Source organism: Urocitellus parryii, chromosome 6 (assembly GCF_045843805.1).
Source record: "Urocitellus parryii isolate mUroPar1 chromosome 6, mUroPar1.hap1, whole genome shotgun sequence".
Taxonomy (NCBI): Eukaryota; Metazoa; Chordata; class Mammalia; order Rodentia; family Sciuridae; genus Urocitellus; species Urocitellus parryii.
In genome coordinates, this window is record NC_135536.1 from 172,912,492 (window position 1) to 172,932,721 (window position 20,230).

Genomic DNA, 20,230 nt, shown 5'->3' on the forward strand with positions numbered 1-20,230 from the left:
ATGTTTATGGCGCCTTGTCTAGTATGAGATGACTTGAAATACTTCTTTTTTTATTTTACTTTATTTTATCGTGGTGCTGGGGATTGAATCAGCCCCTCTTGCCACTAGCCAAGCCCTCTACCACTGAGCTATATTCCCCAGCCCCTAAAATACTACTCTTAATAGAGGAATAATGTTAATGATTACCACTTATAAAAAGAGACAGAGAGGGGTTGTAAATCTGCATATCTAATCTCGCATTATGCCTTGACCAGAACCACAAGGGAAGCCTGGGGACTCTTCCCAGTGTCGGCCTCTGGGGAAGAGACTTGAACTTCAGGAGGGGGTGGGGTGGGGGGTAGGCTCTCTCTTCACATTGTTCCCCTTGCTGTGAAGAAGCTTTTTAGTTTGATTCCATTCCATTTATTGATTCTTGATTTTACTTCTTGCAATTATAGGAGTCTTGTTGAGGAAGCTGGTTCCTAAGCTTTGACAATGTAATTGCATTCGTCTCCATGCTAGGGGCTAGAAGCTCGGCCATGAGTGAAAAGGCCCAGTTGCTGCCTCTTGGGACTTCCAATTTAATGAGGCAATTGGACAGGAAAAGAGATGACCACAGGAGCAGTGAATGACCAACAGGAGTAAGGACATGGGGCAGTAGCTACCAGGAGCACAAATCAAGTGGGCTTCCTGCAAGAAGGGTCCCTTGATGTTGGACTTGAAAATTATTCGGATCTAGCCAGGCAAGATGAGGAGGCCGATGGGTCATTCCAGATGGAAGGAATGACACCCACAAAGGCCTGGAGACAAGGGACAATAACATTCATTCAAATATCTGAAACTAGCCTATCACAACTGGGACTGAATGAAGGAACTGGGAGGATGCATGGCAAGAAAAGAAGCCGGAGAGTGAGGCCACTGTTGCCAACAGATGTCCCCTGGGTCTTGATGCTGTCTAGTACAGTGGCTTGGGTGTAAGGGACAATACAGAGTGGTGGGGCCTGAGGTGCCCTGGAGTCTGCTGCTTCTCCACCATAGATAGCTACTCAGATGCGGTCCAGGAGCAACAAAGCTTCCTGTTTTTGTTTATTTGTTTTTAGGAGCAGTGGGAAATCTAGATTATAAACGCAGGGTCTTGAGTTTTGCATTTAGGCCACTAATTTGAATGTTACATACTCTGCAATCTGTTTACAGCTAGCTCATGGGGTGCCCTTTCCAATCTCCAGAGGAATCAGGACGTCCTGTGGGCCATTTTAGGAAACAAAGGTCACATTCTGAGGGCAGTGGCATGCCACCTAGGGACACCACGCAGGGCCACAACACCTGAGCCGCTCTCTGGGAGCATCGAGATGGGGGAGGTAAAGACTTGTTGGAGGATGTTGTGGCCCCGGGGAGGGACGGAGAGATGAAGGAGGTTTGCACAACACAACGTGTGGGGGAGGGGACTTGATACAGACTGGAAGGGTGGGGGATGGGGGTCAGGGATGACGGGGTAGGGCAGCATGTGCACTGTGGGAAGGAACAGTGACTCATGAGGATGTTCTTGGTGCCCACGGATCACTAAGGGAAGTGCCCAGAGGAGCTGGTCCCTAGGAGCAGGCCAGAGTCACATTTCCCTTGGCACAGCCCACCCAGTCCCCTGTGCCACCATCAGGCCTTCCTTTATCACATGCACCTGTCACATGTAGGCAATAGGACACATCTTGACCCTGAGAACCTGCCGTCCCCCTGGGAAAACAGACTGAGGACAGTTGAAAAGTTCAGGGAGGGAGGCTGGCCAGAGCCTGTCCCTAAGGGCAGGCCCAGGGTGAGAGGGACAGTGACCTTTCTACCAGGAGCACCTTTCTGCAGGATTAAGGGTGATCAGGGCGTGGGGCAGGTCACGAGCTGGGGTGGAGGTGGAGGTGTGCCAGAGCCAGGGGTGAGTGGGTCAAGGGGAAGAGTCCAGAAAGACCAATAAAGATTCCCTTCCTGCATTTTATCTAGGAAGGAGACAAAGCATTTCTCAAAAGGCTGTGACTCCTATCCCCACTGGCCGGACTGGCAACTATAAAACCACACAAACACAGAAATACCTTTTTGGGTGTCAGGGACAGCTCTGAGCCCTCAGGTGTCAGCTCCCGTGCACGAAGGTAAGGTGAGCAAGGGAGGCAAGAGAGAGAGGGCACAACAGAAACCCCCCTATTTATGGAGGAAAAGCCATCGTAGAATATTCCACCCAAATAAGGCAAAGGTTTGGATTTCGAAGGGTGGAGTCTTGCTTGGTGATGTCTTGTGATCCCCAGGTTGATTGACATCTTGGAAAGCCACACCCATCTCAGGTGCTGTGTGGGATCACGGGCAGAGGGAGAGAAAAGGCACACATACGCACAGCCCAATCAGGCCACAACGTCAGGCCAGTCCCCTCATAGGGCTCAAATGCGCATAGCTCACACACACAGCTCATGGATGGCTCATGACAGGTTCCTTTAATTTCTCTGGGCATCTTGCTTAGGGGCTCTACTGAGTCTTGCTGTTAGCAAGTGTTCTCAGTTGCCCACCACCCCAGTCTACCTTTGTGGACCAAGCTCTGTCCAGTGATTGAATTTTGCCTGTTTGTATGTATGTTAGGGGTGTGTGTGTGTGTGTGTGTGTGTGTGTGTGTGTGTTTCTGGAGATGGAACCCAGGGCCTCACAAAGGCTAAATAAGTGCTATATACTACTAGACTACACTCCCAGACCCCGTGTGCATATTTTTAATGAATTTTAAGGATCTTACTTCATTTTAGCTAAGATCAGAAGTTGCCAGGGTGTCTGGAAATCAGTGGTATACAGTGGATCTCAAATATCTAGAGGTGTGTGGGAAGTGGGGGATGCAGGGACTTGGAATGCCCTGCTGCCTTTGCCATTTGTAGTTGTGAGATGATTCTGTGCATACCCCTAACCTAGACCTGATATACACCAGGTCCTTTATATATGCCTGCTGGGTTAGATTTAGATCTGGAGTGATCTGACCTTTGACAGATGGCAGGGGAGAATGTGGTTCATTTCTGCCTTTCCTCCATAGCATATCCTGGCTGGTCCCCTGGGCCTGGGTTCTAAGCCAAACATGGTTGGATGTGTAGAGACTGTGAGCTTTGGAGTCAAACAGACTGGCTCAAAACCTAGCCTCCCATTTCTTTCTTCTTTTCTCCCCCTGCCCTCTGCTTTCTCCTGGGCATTACACTCAGGGGTGCTTTACATCCCCTGACCTTTCACCTCTCTATATCCCCAGATATTTTTAATTTTTAATTTTGAGATATGTCTCTCCAAATTGCTGAGAGTCTTGCTAAACTGCTGAGGCTGGCCTCGAACTTGCAATTTTCCTCAGCCTCCCCAGGCATGTACCACTATGCCCAGCCAGTCCCCCCATTTCTAAAACAGGGATAATAACACCCCTTGATGATTTTCTCATCTGCGGGAGTGCTGAGTGGCGTATGGGGCAGAAGCCTGATGTCTGCGCCTCTCCTCAGGAAGGTGGGAGATGCATCCTCAGCCTCTCACTCTCTCTCTCTCTGCAGGGTGTCCCAGGGAGCAGCCATGTCCACCCTGTACCCATCTCTGGAGGACCTGAAGGTGGACCAAGTCATCCAGGTAAGCCACCAGGCCCCATTAGCCTGGGTTCCTTGGCTGAGGCCTTGGGGGTGACCCCCGGGAAACTAAGGGAGACTTTTCTGGAAGGCGCTGGGTGCTGTGGACCCTGGGCACTCCTGGGAGTCCCTGTGGCCTGCCGGTCCCACTGCAGGGGCTGGGCCAGCGGAGCCACAGCAGGAGTGGGAAGGACCAAGGAGCCACCGCCATGCCTTTCAGGCCCAGCTCTGTCCCCACACTTCCTGCTGCAGGTGGACCCTGTGGTGCCAGGGCCAGCTCCACGGGAAACCCAGAGGGTGTGGCCTTGGTGTGTCCAGCTTCTTCCTCCCTCCAGCCCACTGTCCTGGGGTCCCAGAGCACTTTGAGAATTTGAGCCTTTCCCACTGAGAACTTGTTCAGGAGGTTGGCTTTGGTGTCCTGGCTGCCGCAGGCAAAAAAATTGGGTGGTGACATTTGGTGGGTCATTAGCCCCAGGAGAACCTCCTCTCAGAAAGATGTCTAGCTACAGAGGCCACTTTTTTGGAAAAAAAAAAAAAACTCTTTATTTTAATTAATTCATAGTAACTGTAGCTATTTATGGGGCACAGCGTAACATTTCACTACCTCTACACTGTGTCAGGGTCCGATAAGGGCAGCTCTCACCTGTATCACTGCAGACATTTACCATTCCTTGTGTGGGGAACACTTACAATCCTCTCTACTCGCTATTTTTAAATATTTGATCCATTACTCTTAACCAGAGTTTCCTGACTATGCTGTAGAACATTCGAATGTATTCCTCCTGTCCTGCTGCACCCCTGCACCCTTTAACAATCCTCTCTCCAACCCTCTCCCTGCCCCATACCCTCCCAGGGCCCTAGGAACTACACTTCTATTCTCTACTTCTTTGAAATTGAATGTGGGAGTGAGAACCTATGGTATTGGGCTTTCTGGGCCCCACTAATTAACAGAGCGTAGAAGCCACCTATAGGCCACAGAGCCTGGAGAGCTCCAGGGCACCCCCATCCCAGGCCCACACTTGTACCCAATTCCCAGACTCCCCTGCTCAGGGAGTCCCAGGTTCTGAGGATCCCGGGGCCCTGGCCATAGCTGACGGAACTCCTTGCCCCTGCCCAGGCCCAGGCCAGAGCCTTGCCCAGGATGGCCGCCCTGCCTGCCCAGGAGACAGCTGTGTCCCCACCCTCAGGTGAGTGAGCCTGACACAGATGTTCACACCTAACACCCCAGCTGGCACTACTGGTCCCCGTGGGTCCCCATCACCAGAAAGGACATGGAGGATTCTGCTCCCAGGATGGGGCAGGTCCTGCTTGCCTGGGTCTCGGGGTAGTCTTGACCTTGAGAACCCAGCCTCACGTTTCTGGACACTTCTGGACACTTCCTCTCGCCTTCTATTACGTGAGGGCTTTATGCACATTTTGCTCTCTCCAGAACCCTTGGAGGGGACACTGGCCGACTGGTTTAGTGAGGGCCACCACGGGAGGAGGCCTGGGGACACCAGATGTTCATGGTGCCCCCTGAGGTGCCCCCTGCGTTTTGAGTCAGTTCTGTAATAGAAACTTGAACTCAAGCTCCATCTTGCCCTCTACCTTGTGCAGGTTCTCTGGGGGTTGCCCTGGGCTCAGAGTCCTTCCTCCATGACTGTGGACCCCACCTGGCCCCCACTAGCTTTGTGCTGGGTGTTTGGCTGGTGCCAAAGTCAGTGGAGTCAAATTCCAGAGTGGTCCCCGAGGGCCCCTGAGGCCCAGGCTGCTCCAGGACAAAGGCAGGCTCCCTTCCCCATGCGCAGCTCATCCTCTGAGCCAGTCCGCACCAGCAGCAAGCGTCCCAGGGCTCAGCACAGGGAATAAACAGTATCCCCAGGTTCTATTTTTTACTAGGAATGGATGGCCAGGCAGAAGTGGAGGAGCACATGCTCTTGGGTGACCTTTCTTCCTCCTCTCCCATCAGTTTTGTACCCAAACCTGGCAGAATTGGAGAGCTACATGGGTCTTTCCCTCTCCAGCCGAGAAGTCCAGCAGAGCCTGCCCCAGATGCCAGAGGGCAACTGTGTGAGTGTCTGTCTCCTGTCCAGCTGCGGCTCGGAATGTCCCAAGCCCCCTTGCCCCGGGTCTCATCTTTTCTCTGTGTTTGAGTCTCCTTTCTCCGCTGGGTTCTTATTTATGGCTCTGTTTCTTAGCAGCACTTTTCATTTTGAGCCTTTATGGGAAGCATTCTGGGGCTTCATGTCTTCCCTGCCCCTTGACCTGTGGCTTCAGGCTGCTGGTCTGACACAGCTGGATGCAAAGAAAAGACATTAGAGCCAGTAGGAGCCTGGGACATCTAATGCTAGGGCCACCTGTGACTCAGCAGCAATGGCAGGTGCTCACACCCCGATGTGCTCCCCAAGTCCAACAATACTTGATTCCTGCTTTTCATGGTTTCAGAGAGCATACCAAACTGTCACATGAAATGCTCCTGAAAACACATTCACTGATAGGACCCCTTGCAATCAGCTCTGGCATCCCTGTGACCCATCTGTCAATGTCCCCATTGTCTAGCTTCTTCCTGAGCCAATGCAATTGATTGCAGAGAACCATTTCACCTCTTGCCAAGGCTGCAGGGTTTCATGAAGCTGATGCAAGTGACAGTAGCCATATGCAAATCCATGGATGAGTGAGGACTTGACAGGAGGAAATCATTAAGGATGAGGACATGTGGGCCCTGGGGAAAACCGGTGACACCCTACGGTCCTTCTCCTAAATGACCTCCTTGATAGTCATGCTGTGAAATACAACCAGGAAGCAAAGAAGGTCATGTTGGGTAATTAGGACATAAATGCATTCAGTCTAGGTTATAATAATATAAGAGGATAAGATGTATTTTTGTAATTGAAGGCTCTTGCATTGTGTTTTACTTTTTATTTTACCTACTTATCATTTTTTGTGATGCTAGGCATTGAACCTGGGGCTCCCACATGGTAGGAAAGTGCCCCACCACTGAGCTGCATTCCAGCCCCAAACTTTTCATTTTTAAATAATAGGTTTAAGTCAGGCAAGGTGGCACAAGCCTGTAATCGCAGCAGGTTGGGAGAGTTAAGCAGGAGGACCGAAAATTTGAGGCCAATGTTTGTACTTAGTGAGGCCCTAAGCAATTTAGTGAGACTCTGCTTCAAAATTTAAAAAAAAGTAAAAATAAAAAAAAAAAAAAAACATAAAAGGTCTGGGGATATGGTTCAGTGGTTAAGTAAAAAATAAATAATAGGCTCACAGGCAGTTGCAAATATGGTATAGAGAAGTATATTTCACCCAGTTTCTTCACTGGTTATGTTTTGTTGATCTTTTTGTTCTTTTGCAGCACAGGGATCGAACCAGGCTCTCAGGAATGCTGGCCAGTGCCCTGAGCAGCACCCCCACTCACTGGTTCCGATTTACATAACCATAGCCCTATCTCAAATCCAGGAGTTTGACTCTGGTGCAATGAATGCCTGCAGGTCTGTGTCATTTTGTCACATGTTTAAATACCTGGAACCACAGCACAGTCAAGGATGAACCACTTCAGCCCCAGAGTCTCGCCCCTTCGGCTGCTTTGGAATCCTGCTCATTCCCACCTCCACACCCTCCCCAACTACTAGTTTAATTTTCCATCTGTATAATTTTGTCACTTTGAAATATTATATATTATAATGTGACTTTCTGAGATTGGCTTTCTTTTTTTTTTTTTTTTTTTTTTTTTGGTACCAGGGATTGAACTCAGGGACACTCAACACTGAGTCACATCCCCAGCCCAATTTTGAATTTCATTTAGAGTCAGGGTCTCACTGAGTTGTTTACTGCCTCACTTTTGCTGAGGCTGGCTTTGAACTTGTGATCCTCCTGCCTCAGCCTCCTGAGCCTCTGGGATTAACAGGCCTGCACCACCGCACCTGGCAAGATTGGCTTTTTTTTTTGCTCAGTATGTCTTTGATGTCCATGCCAGTCATCATATGCATCAGTAGTACATATCATTTATCTATTTATCTATCTATGTGTTTATTTATTTACTTATTTTTGATACTAGGGATCGAATCCAGGAGTATTTTACCATCTAGCCACACCCCCAGCCCTTTTTATTTTTTTATTGTGAGACAGGGTCTTGCATAGGGCCTCACTAAATTGTTGAGGCTGGCCTTGAACTTGGGATCCTCCTGCCTCAGCCTCCTGAGTCACTGGGATTAGAGATGTACACTGTTATGCCCAGCAGTTTATTCCTTTTAATTGCTGAAATATTCTGCCATGCAATGTAACAGTGTTTGTTTAACCTGTTGAAATACATTTTAGTTGTTCCAGTTTTTGATTATTACAAACAAAGCTGTTCATGTATAGGTTTTTGTATAGACATATTTTATTTTCTTCTTATTTATTTTTGAGGATTTTGCAAAGTTGCTTAGGGCCTCACTAAATTGCCCAGGCTGGCCTCAAACTTGCAATCCTCCTGCCTGAGCCTCCTGAGTTGCTGAGATTACAGGCGTGTACTGCTGCACCCAGCTTGCACTTTTCCCTCCTCACTTTTCCCTTCCTTTCTCCTCTTTCTTCTTGTTATAAATGCTCAAAGTGCACTGGGCACAGTGGCACACGCCTATGATCCCAGCAATTTGGGAGGCTGAGGCAGGAGGATCACAAGTTTAAGGCCAGTCTGGGCAACTTAATGAGGCCCTAAGAAACTTAGTGAGACCTTCTTTCAAAATAAAATGTAAAAAGGGCGGGGGATGTAGGTCAGTGGTTAAGCACCCTGGGTTCAATCCCTGGTATCCCCCCCAAAATAAATAAATAAATAAAGATTAAAAATTGCCCAGAGTACAGTTACTAAGTACAGTTACTAAGTTATATGGTAAATGTATAGTAATAAAAAAAACTGTCAAAGTATTTTTCAGAGAGGACATGTCACTTTATTTTCCTTTCAGCCATGCATGAGTGCTCCTGTCTCTCCACCTCCTCTCCAGCATTTGGTGTTAGCACTATTTTTCATTTTAGTCACATGGTCAGTGTAGTGACGCCTCACCTTGGTCTAATTTACATTTTCCTAACGGCTAATAATGTTGACTATTTTTTCATGAATTGTAATTACATCATTTTTAAGTCAAGTGTTGGGAATTCTTTATATATTCTAGAGTCCTTTGTCAAATATGTGGTTTGCAAATATTTTCTCTGAGTCTTCTCTCTTTCCTCCCCTCCCCACCCCCTCCTCTCTCTCAATCCTCCTGCCTCAGCCTCCTGAATTTCTGGAATGGACATGTACCACCACACCTTACTCTTTTTATACTTCTTTTTTAATATGTATTTTTTAGATATAGTTGGACACAATACCTTTGTTTTATTTATTTATTTTTATGTGGTGCTGAGGATCGAACCCAGGGCCTCGCACATGCAAGGCGAGCGCTCTACCGCTGAGCCACCACCCCAGCCCACTCTTTTCCTTCTCTTAATGGGGGTGGAGTCTTTTGCAAAGCAAAAGTTTTTAATTTTGACAAGGCCAAAATTTTGACTATTTTTCTTTTGTGATTCATACCTTTAGATTATCATCTAAGAAATTCTTGGCAAGTCCTGGTTCCTGAAGATTTTCTTCTTTATGTTCTAAAACTGTTACAGTTTTATGTTTTACATGAAATTTATGACTGACTTTGAGCTAAATTTTGCATAAGGTGTGAAGTTTAGGTCAAGGGTCGCTTTTTTTGCCCCTGGCTGCCCAACTGCTCCAGCTGTTCCAGCTGTTTGTTGGGAGAGTCCCCCTGTCCCCTCGGGCTGCTCTGCACCTCTGCGGCAAAGCCCTTGTCCTCTCTTGTGAGGCTATTTCTGAATGCTTGATTCTGTCCCATTGATCCGTGTGTCCAGTATCACACTGTCTTATAGAAGAAATCTTGAAATTTGGTGGAGAAATTCCTCTCCTTTTGTTCTTTCTATCCAAATTGTTTTATTCTAAAATTTTGTTGTCTTCCCATAAAAAGTTTAGACTAACTGCACCTGTATCTACAAAATACTTATATACATTTTGTTGGAAATTATATTATATTTGTATATCAGTTTGGGTAAACTTGATAACTTTACTAGTTTTTCAACCCATGGATACTCTTCTACTTTTTTAGCTTTTGTTTGACCAAACAGTGTTAGGTTGTTTTGTTACAGTTTCGGTATATGTTTTGTTAGATTTATGCCTAAATATCTCCCCTATTTCAAATCATTATAAGTGATATTTTATTTTTAATTTAAGTTTCTACTTGTACTTGTTAATATACAGAAGTATCACACATATTTTGAGACTAGGTCCTGCTGTCAGCCCAGGCACGGAACTCCTGGGTTCACCGGATCCTCCCGCTTCAGCCTCTGCAGTAGCTGGGTCTAACAAGCCCAATTCTCTGTACCTGTGGCTCGAAGCATTGATTTTCTCACTTGTATCTTATGACCTTGCTGAGCTAATTTGTTGGGTGTAGAGTTTACTTGTAGATTCCTTGGGATTTCCTAGTTGACTGTGATGTCATCTATGAATAAGAACAGTTAGATTCCTTCTTTCTGGTCTGTATGCCTTTTATTCTCCTTTTTCTTGCCTTATTGCACTGGTTAGCTCTTCCAGTACTTTGTTCAGTAGATGAGTGAGAATAGACATCTTTGCCTTGTTCTGCACTTTATGAGGAAGCATTTGTTAATCTTTATATTTTGGGGTTCATTTTTTTAAGAACGAGAATTATACTGAGCCCTTTCATCCGCCACTGCTCACTATTTACCATATTATTTTTCTATTTTAAGTGAATTTGAAGGGATCTCTTCCTGATATCAAGTTGCCTTGGAAAACGCACCCCCCTCCCTTCCCTGGGGCCCCACCACCCTTTCTCAGTCCATTTTTAGGGACATGGACTTTGATGCCCTCTAGTGGCTTCCTGGAGCCACGGCGCCTCCCAGCCCCTGCGGAGCCCTGTGTGGTCTGGGGTGGATCTGGGCTCCCAGGGACTGCTGGGTCCTCCTTTGCCCTTTCCTACCCGCCAGCCCAGAGACCCCTGAGGCCCTCAGCTCCTGGGGTTGGCCTGACTCCCTGTTCCCCTGATGGCTGCAGGAGGCGATATCCAGTCTCTTGCCTGGCCAGGTGGTGGCACCGGTGTCCGGGAACAACCTAGGCGTGAAGCGCGCGGAGATCAAGCCCGGGGTGCGGGAGATCCACCTGTGCAAGGACGAGCGCGGCAAGACGGGGCTGCGGCTGCGGGCCATCGACAAGGTAGGCGCAGCGGCCGGACACGACCCCTGGCGGGAAAGCGCGCCAGCCCGAGAGGGCACCGCAGTGAGGAGGGGCATCCTGACCCAAGGTCCCGGGGCTGGGCTAGGTTGCGGCAAGGACTCTCCACCACCCCTTCTGGGCTCCCGTTGGTCCGTGGCTCCCTGGGGAGCCATGCCTCCCCCCCCCCCAACTGTCCGCAGACCGTGAAAGCTGAGAAGGCCATGCCTCTGGAGGGGCGTGCACTGGAGGGGTCGCCGTGCACCCAGCTGTGTGGCCTGCCCTGCTTCCTCCTCAGGAAGATGGGGTGACCGTGTTACCTGCCCCGCAGGGTCGAGACCCCGTGCCAGGTAGGCTCCCGGCTCAGGGCGGCAGGGGCTGACTCTAGGCCGCCTTCCCCAGGGGCTCTTCGTGCAGCTGGTCCAGGCCAACACCCCCGCCTCCCTTGTGGGGCTGCGCTTCGGGGACCAGATCCTGCAGGTGGATGGGCGGGACTGCGCTGGGTGGAGCACGGAAAAGGCCCACCGGGCGCTGAAGAAGGCCTCGCCGGAGAAGATCGTCATGGTCATTAGGGACAGGTGAGCAGCCAGAGCCCCAGAGCCCCTCTGCCTAGTTCCAGCCTCGTCCCCAGGCCCAGCTCACTCTCCCTCTCTGCCAGACCATTCCAGCGGACGGTCACCATGCACAAGGACAGCTTGGGTCATGTGGGCTTCTTCATCAAGAAGGGGAAGGTGGTCTCTGTGGTCAAAGGGAGCTCTGCCGCCCGCAACGGGCTCCTCACCAACCACTATGTGTGCGAGGTGAACGGGCAGAACGTCATCGGACTGAAGGTAGGCGGTGGCCGGCTCTCCGTGGGCTGGGGGAGACCCTGGGGTGGGAGGGCTGGTATCTGGACAGGCTGCAGCCCCTCCCCTCCCCATGCAGCTTCCTCCTCCTAAGGTTTCAGTAAGACCCTGTGCCTAGAGCTCTGCAGGCACCAGGCACAGGGCAGTGCTCAGTAAGTACTAGCTACTGTGACTAACCCTGGGCGCTGAGGGCAGAGGGGCGTGGCAATGCATGTGAGGACACGGCCCCCCAAGATGCCCGCTGCATGGACACCTCTTCCTCTGCATGGCGCTCCTGGTTGCATGTTGATCACTTCTGATCTTTGTTCCTTTTTCAAGGGTGGTGGTGAGTTTGAAAATCCAGAAGGTGCAAGGAGGGGTGGGCGCTGTGCATCTGGAATAGGGGTGTCTTGGGGGAATGGACCAAGGATGATGAGTCATATGGTCCCGAACAAGTGAAAGTGGCTTTATCCTGACTTGATGCCACTTGGACTGAGAGTGGCTCTCAAACCCAGTTGTGATATAGAGGGAGCGCCCCCTCCTGTCCATGTCCAGTGCTTTGGTACTTGTGGGACAGAGCTCCCCCCACAGAAGTGGTGTGAGTAGTGGCATCTCACTCCGCAGCTGACACAAGCCATTCCTGTCACCTGTTTGCTTCCTTATGCCTGACAGTCTCCCCCACCTTCCTTGGAGTTTGTTCTTAGTGACTGTTGTGGTCAGGAAGTTCTTCCTAATATCTGTCCAGTATCCCACCTACTGCATCATCTCCCTTTTCTCAGACATGACAACTAAAAAGTGCTTAAAAAGTTGACTATAGTAATATGGATTCCGAGTAGCTGGAGAGCCCTGATATTAGTGAATTCCTCCTTTGAGAGCATTACAGTTCTTCCATCCTAACTCTTCTGGAAGTCAGTCCTGCTAAGATGGGATTCTGTCATCTGCATGGATGGCTCAAGGCATGGTCGTGAGTTTATCAGTCACTGTCCCAGGCCACGGCTCTGTAAGGCCTTAGGGAGGAGTTTGTCCTTCTACCGAGAGGCTCTAAATGGCTCGTTTCTTCACTGGTCTCTCTGAAGTTTATTTCACTCTGTGGTTGTCACTAGTCCCCACCTGGCACATTCGTTCCCATTTATTCTGGAACAACTAAAAGAACACAGCCAGGGACAGATGTGCAAAGTCACGGTCACCAGGCCCTGAGTCCGGGCCAGAGGCCCCGATGGCCCCGGCTGTTGTGTTGGGCTGCGGGCACAGGCTGCTCAGAGACTTCAGGTCTGTCCTCCTCATGGTCGCAGATGTAGGGGACAGCACCCCCTGGCCTGCGCGCAGGCTGTCTGGCCACACGAGCAGGGGTCTCCCACTGCAGGGTTCTTCTTTCTGGGCTTTAGAACCCAAACCCCAGTGTGACTGGGGCCAGGGAGATGGGGTGGCAACGTGGGCCCTCGCAAGGGGAAGGAGGCTCCGTCTGCCAGGCCCACACAGCTGGCCTTCGCGGGCGAGGGAGGGGGCTGCATACTCCTTTGACACTGGAGATCTTCAGATGGGAGGCCCACGTCCTTGCTCAAGCCAGACTGTGCCTAACCCTTGCCAGGCAGGTTCAGGGGCCCAGGTGGCCTGGCCCCTGCAGTTGGGCATCAGTGGCCTGTGGCAGTGTCTCTGGCCCCAGCCCTCAGGGAGACCATTCACTCACCTCCTGTCCAGGACAAAGCCATCATGGAGATTCTGGCCTCAGCGGGAAACGTCATCACCCTGACCCTCATTCCCACTGTGATCTACGAGCACATGATCAAAAAGTAAGGAGCGCCCTCCTCGTCCCCCTGCCCCCCGGGGCCACCTGGCTCAGCCACCCTGGCTTTTCCAAGGCTGACCCAGGGGGCAGGCCCGGCTTGCCCCTCCTCCTCTCTCTTCCCCTCTCTCCGAGGTGGCTGGTGGCTCCTGGGGATCTGAAAGTTTTAGAACAGGGGAGAATGCCCCCCTGGGGTGCACAGGCTTGGGGGGCTGGGCAGGGAGAAGGAGCTTCCAGTGTCCACCACTGTCACCATTGCCACTGTCTAGGTTGTCCCCGACGCTTCTCCACCACACCATGGACCACTCCATCCCAGATGTCTGAAGCCGCAGGAGGGCAGCTCAGCCATCCCACCCTCCTGCAGGAAAGGGCAGTGGCCTCTTGGATGACAGGTTGCAGCTGGCTGCCTCGTGGGGTGGGGTCTTGAGGGGAGCACGTTTCAGGTGGGTGGCACTGGATGGCGTGAGTCTGTCACTCAGGCACGGAGGTCTCTGGGAGTCTCCCTCCTAACCGGGCCACGGCCCCAGCAGTACCCGATGCAGCCCATTCTCTGCACTCATTTACATGCTGGGCACGTGGACGGGCCAGCCAGACGCCTCTTAGAGTCGTAGCTGAGTCCTTGGAAGACTTTGCCTCTGCCAGGGAAACAGCCCCGCAGTTTGAGATACAGAACCACATTCTTCGTGAGAATCTCGCCTTCGCCTTCCCTTGCTTTTTGCTGCAGACTGAGCACAGATGGTCAGTTACGACCCTTGACTGTCTGGAATAAAGATTTGATTGGAAACACAATCCCTTCCTCAAAGGTCATTGGGAATTCCAGAATCCTGGGTCCCGTGACACGCCAGGGCTGGTGTTCTTTGAAACAGTGGTGACACTCAGGCCTTTCTACGCATCCCCTCTGAGAGGGGTGACTTGGCCCTGCCTCCGCCATGTACTGCCAGCTAGTCTGGCGCAGGGATGGCTGGATCTAGGGGGCTGTGTGGTGGACGGAGCGTGGCCTTGGCTTTGAGCTGTGGGTGACCGTGGCTGCTCCTGCATCTGCAAAGTGGGCATGAGAAGCCACGTCAGGGCTGTTGGGGAGGAAGAAATGCAAGGCACTCAGTGTCCAGGGTCTGACACCTAGTGGGGTGGGCCGAGAGGGTGTCCCTGATGTGGAGTGGGCAGTAGTGGCCCGCCGACAGCCTCTGCTTCCCTCTGTGCTGGGGGAGGACAGCACGCGCCTCCCCCAACCCCCGCCTTAGAAAATGACACTGTACAAAGAAACCAGGCGGAGAGTCTTGCTGTGTGCTCATGCTTTAATCAGAGCTGTCTGGCGCAGGTAGGACTCTGAACAAAGGACAAAGGGGACGAGAGTCAGGACCCTCCCCACCTCCCGCTTCCCACGCCCCCTGAACTCTCCATCAATGGTCTAATAATATAAGAGTGCACTGTGACCCGATGGCATTGTCCCCAGGTCAGAGAGGGAGTCGTGAGTTCTCGGCAGGTGTTTGTCTAGAACTTTGTAAGCTGCCCCGCCCCTCCCCCAAGTGCTGCCAGACGCCCCTGTGCTCGTGGTGCCCGGGAGGGTGCTCTGTGAATGTCTAAGCTACTCCCTTGGGAGACACTGGGCCTAAACTCTGCTCAGGGTCAGCTCTCCGTGCAGAAGCCCGGGCCCCAGCTCCCATTTCCTGCCTGAGCTGTGACCAGAGGGGCATCAGGGCTGCCCTGGTCCTGAACTAAGGAGAAGCTGCTTCTAGCCTCTGGGCTCCCAGGGACCAACAGTTCTAGACCGTGGTTCCTGGGGATGTCGTTCGTTCCTCAGGACTTATTGGCTCCAGCCAGGGGCTGGGAGGGGGGTCCCGACGACTTCTACTCCAGAAGCCAAGTGCAGGTGGGAGGGCCACACCCCGACAGGAGGAGGGTCAAGCAGAAGGGAAAGGGGAGCTTTAGAGGATCAGTGCTCTGGGGAGGCCCAGCCCCCGGCCCCAGCCTTGCCCTCCCAGGCCCTTGTCCGGGGCCCCGCTCGTCAGGGCCGGGAGTTGGAGCCAGCAGGCTGCTGCTCGGCCACCTCTGGGAACTATTCAGGCAGCACTGCCCCTTTGCATAGATGCAGGATACTGAGTTCACACAGGCCCAGAAGCTGGACCGGGGCATCAGCCGTGCGGGCCCAGGTCTGTCCCAGGGCTGGGCAGTGAGCTGCATTCTCCACTGGCAAGAAGAGAAGCCTGAGAAAGGCTCCAGCAGACCCACAGAGGGGACCCAACACGATGGGCTGGGCCCCCGACCCACGCAGGTCTGGCCCAGAGCAGGAGTCGAGGCGTCCGCCAGCCCCGTCCCCTCCTCCACGGGCCTCAGGCCCACCCACTGCCCAGCGCTTTCCAAGGGGCTTCTCGAGCAGCAGGGCAGAGTGGACTAGAGCCCCAGGTGCCCTGCCCACGACCACCGACACACAGACACACTAGGAAGGCCACAGACAGCGAGACGCGGACAGGGGCAGAGGGGCGCAGAGCTCGACTAAGTTCCAGCGGAAAACACGTAGATTCTATGGCGTCAGATGAGTTCGTACATTTATTTTGTCTGCAAAGCTTTGACTGTGTCTAGGGAGACGCTACGCAGCTCCGTGAGGACACGGCTCGGGAGGCTGGGTCCGTGGCCAGTCCTGGCTTGGCTTTGGATTGCTTTTGTTCCCTGCCTCCTCCATGGCACGAGCCCAGTGTCCTGTGGGGCGGCCCCAGCAGACCCCGGGCATTCGGGCTTGATTCAGCTGGGGGGGGGGGGAGCTGCGCGAGGAGGGCTGGCCTGAGGCCCCAAACGAGGTGGGGGTCTTTGGAGGCACAAAGCGCGTGGGGGGGCTCCTGCCCCGATGGCTGGGCTGCTGCCCATTCCCAGGGCATGCAGGTGCCCCCTCGAGGGGAGGGCACAGAGCGGAAGGGCAGAGCCCGTGAGTCAGGCAGTGGGGTGAGGGCAAGCCACCTTGGCAGGGAGCCGGAGTGGCCCCTAGGCCAGAGGGCCGAGTGAGACCTAGAGTCCCGCCAACTCCCCATGTGGGACCTGACGTCTGGCAGGTGGGTCCGATGACCGGAGGGATGTGACCTTGTAAACTAGTCATGGCAATTAACATCACCGGCTTTCTGGGGTCTCCCACGGGATTCCAGGCAAGGGTTGGGGACAGTGAGCTTCCCAGGCTGACTGGGCTTGGGCTTGGGCAGGGGGAAGGTGGCTGCAGAGTTCCAACCCCCTCTGCCAGGCCCCCTGCCCGGGAAACACGTCCCTGCTGTGGCCTGGACGAACCCCATGGCTTCTGGACCCCGTTTTGAGATCTGCCAGAATCTGCACCCTCCTCCGAGGCAGATAGGTTGAAGACACAAGGACACTCATCCCGGAAAGGAAGCAGCCACCTCTCTGGAGGTCCTGGGATGAGGGAGAACCAGTCCCCAAAGTGAACGTAGTGCAAGGGAGAAGTTGGGCCCGAGGCCCCCAGAGAAACTGGGCAAGCTCCAGGGGCCGTGGGGGCCTCCGGCTTTTCAAACTGGCCGAGGATTCCTGAGTCCAGCCAGGCCTCGCAGACAGCAGATGAGATGGCCTCATCTCAGAAGGTGGAGGGCTCCCTGGACCGCCCTGCCCCTGACGCCTTTCCTGCTGGTGGATACTCGCGATGGGACCTTGTCTCGGGTGAGGGTCCCCGCCCAGCAGCACCGGAGCCCGTGGGGCTTAGCTCTCTCACAGAAGAACGATCGGACACACCCAGAAACACCAAGAGGAAAGTGGATGGTGGGGAGGGCCTGGGAGGACAGACAGACACAGAGCCCACCCTGCCTTCTGCCCCCGGCAGCCCCATGCTTCTGAATCCCAAGGGGCGGACAGGCTGGGGGCGCTGGAGCTCCAGTCCAGGCCTGGGATCCAGACCCTGCCCCGAGTTCGTGGGTCAGCTGTCTGCACTTTGGGCCACGGCTGCCTCCATCTGAAGGGATAATATTGGCCCAGAAACCTGGGCTCAGGGCAAGGGGTGACTTGGGAGAGAGGACATGGAGTGGACAGGCCACTGGACAGGATGGTGCAGGGGGGAAGCCTCCCCAGAGAGATCCAGAGACTTCCTAAGCAGGGCCCACCCTGTCTCAAGGGCCAGGTGGACACAGGGGGCCCTCACCAGCTTCTCTCTCTGCAGTGTGCCCACTCAGTGCGCCCCTCATTCCTGGTCTTTGGCCTTTCTTACCTTTCTCTCTCGGGAAGTCTTGGGGTGTCTCCCCCAAGCCCTTCTCCTGGACCCTGGTAATGTTGGGGGGAAAATGGTTCCAAACCCAAAACTAAATAAATAAGATGATACCCATGGGGACAGGCGAGGGGAGGAGGGCTTCCCTACAATCAGTGGTCAGGCGGCCGGGTGCTGCGGGGACAGGCCTCCTCAGAGCTGGGAGCCCCCGCTGGCCGAGCTGGGCCCCGGCTGGCTCAGCGAGCGGCAGCTGATTCTGCGGATGGAGTGCAAGGCCACCGTGCAGCAGCCCCGCAGCAGGGAGCTGATGTTGTAGATGGGCTGGCCCTGGCGCCGCTGGGAGCGGCAGAGCCAGGCCACCGTGGGCACGGCCGGCACCACCACGGCCAGCAGATCCACGATGTAGTGGCGGCTCCAGTAGCTCTTGGGCTCCTTCTCAGCCGGGGCGGCCTCCTCCTCCTCCTCCACGGGGCACACCACGCTCACTGACGGGCCGGGGCTGGGGTTGGCTCCAGGTCCGTGCACGGTGGGCCCGTGGGTAATGGGCTCCGGGACCTCGAGCTCGTCGCCCACGGTCACCACCACTGCTGAATCGGGGTCTCTGGGCCCTGGGGGGTGGGGATCTGGCTCCCGGTGCCTGTCCTCGGGAACTGTCCCACAGACCTGGGCCTGGGTCACTTTCTCCAGGATGGCGTCCAGGTCGGGCTGGTACTGCTCGAAGTCTGTCTGGATGGCGCGCTCCTGCAGGCAGCTGACCTGCACGCCGGCCTCCATGCCGCACAGAAGCTTCTCGTAGGTGTTGCTGGCGGGGAAGCGGGGCCCCAGGTTGAAGCTGTGCAGCGAGGCCTCCTCGGGGCCACAGTCCACCCCGGATGAGAGCAGGCTGCTGGCCTCCAGGGCATCAGTCCGGCTCAGCGTGTCATCAGCGGCCACAAAGCCACTGTCAGGTCCATCCTCGGCGGAGGCGCTGGGGGGGTCACCAGGCTGGCAGACAGCAGGGTCGCTGAGCTTGGTGTAGGTGGAGCTGCGGGTGAGGGAGCGGGCGGGGGACCCGCCGGCAGACTCCCCGGTGCCATCCTCCTTGGCCATGCCGTTCTGGGCCACCTCCATGCTGTGCAGCAGCGTCTCCAGCTTCTTGTTCTGGATGTTGATGTCCACAAAGTACTTCTGCAGCCCCTTGTCCTTGTCGATCAGGTTGTTCTTGACCGTGTCGATGACCTGCTTGAGCTGTTTGATCTCCTTGCGGGCCTCCTTCAGGGCCAGCTGGGCCTCCACGCGATGGCACTCCTCCTCGATCCAGTCCTCCTGCATGCGCGACAGCTGCGTCTTCAGGTCATCGATCTCTGTGTCCCTGTGAGCAGATGAGATGAACTTGCTCGCTGCCTGCCTGCCTGGCCTGTCACCACCACCAGGGAGAGGCAAGGACGGGGCAGGGTCACCCAGGACAGAGGGCTCTGTGCTGCAGAGGCTGAGAGCTAGGAATAAAAGGAAGGACCCCCTGCCTGGTTCCCTTCTACCCCACCAGGAGGAGGAGGACAGGGGGAGCAGGAGGCCAGGGCTGAAGGCAGGAGGGGCCCTCTCCTGGGAGAGAGAAGAAATGTCCATATCCCATCCCCCAGGACTGAGCTGCAGAGATTTTTTGGGGGGGAGATACCAGGGATTGAACTCAGGGGCACTTGACCACTGAGCCACATCCCCAGCCCTATTTTGTATTTTGTTTAGAGACAGGGTCTCACGGAGTTGCTTAGTGCTCACTTTTACTGAGGCTGGCTTTGAACTCGGGATCCTCCTGCCTCAGCCTCCTGAGCTGCTGGGATTATAGGCGGATGCCACCATGCTCGGCTAGAAAACCTAATAAAACTTTAATGTAAAACAATAGAAACTAGATAGAAAAGCTCTGCCTCCTCTATAGAAAGGGATGCAGCCTCCTACTAAAGCAGGTGGTGAACATTTTAAGTAAAGGGACGTTTGGCCAGAGACCCCCAGGGAGAGGACAGTGGCCTGAGAGAAGTGACCACCTTCGATGTCGGCAGGGGGAGCTACATTTCTGCCATCCCCCAAGCGGAGGGTGAGAAGTGGCAGGAGTGACTCTCGCTTTCAGCCATGCTAGAAGTTTCTTCTTTGTACCTACTCTAAGGAGGAGAGCTGAAAAGACGGCTGGGGAAAGACAGGGCTGCTCCTGAGAGCAGGGGCAGGCGCAGGCCAGCAGGACCACTGGAGGGTGCTGGTGCAGAAGAGCACAGGCCTTTCAAAGGCCTGAGTTAGAGATGAACCTGGAGGGTGCAGACAGGGACATTAGAGAAAGGCCGTGTGGCTGGAGGTGACACTGGGGTCAGCCTGAGCAGAGGCTGGCTAGAGGCAGTGAGAAGGAAGGACAGCCTTCCACGGACTGGCCCCTGCCCTGGGCAGCCTCGCCCTCCAGGCCACGAGCACCCACTCAGCTGGAGCCCTAAATCCACCGATGCCGCGGCAGTCAGTGTGGGGTTCCTGGGCTCAGCAGAGTTCCAGGTCCCAGATCAGGAACCACGTGCTTTTCAAAGTCAGAATGGAAATTCCATTTCAGGACTAGGCCCAGGATCTCATTCCACAACATACCAAAGGGACCAGGCCTCGCGGACTGCAGTGGCCACG

The 20,230-nt window shown here is 53.9% G+C and overlaps 2 protein-coding genes across 4 annotated transcripts in view; one reads left to right on the plus strand and one right to left on the minus strand.

Moving 5' to 3' along the window:
- The first annotated feature begins 3,537 nt into the window (after positions 1-3,537).
- Sdcbp2 (syndecan binding protein 2) lies at positions 3,538-14,132 on the plus strand. The gene is made up of 8 exons (XM_026402139.2): positions 3,538-3,591; positions 4,705-4,774; positions 5,536-5,636; positions 10,648-10,806; positions 11,206-11,381; positions 11,462-11,633; positions 13,326-13,417; positions 13,680-14,132. Exons 1-8 carry the CDS (start codon positions 3,538-3,540, stop codon positions 13,732-13,734), a joined length of 879 nt encoding a protein of 292 aa, XP_026257924.2. The 3' UTR covers positions 13,735-14,132.
- A 1,190-nt stretch (positions 14,133-15,322) lies between these two features.
- Positions 15,323-20,230, minus strand: part of Snph (syntaphilin) — a 43,528-nt gene continuing 38,620 nt past the window's right edge. For all 3 annotated transcript variants that reach the window (XM_026402107.2, XM_026402106.2, XM_077799827.1), the window contains one exon: positions 15,323-18,950. In XM_026402107.2, coding sequence (XP_026257892.1) covers positions 17,792-18,950 — 1,159 coding nt within the window. In that variant the 3' untranslated portion in view covers positions 15,323-17,791. The remainder of the gene's footprint in view (positions 18,951-20,230) is intronic.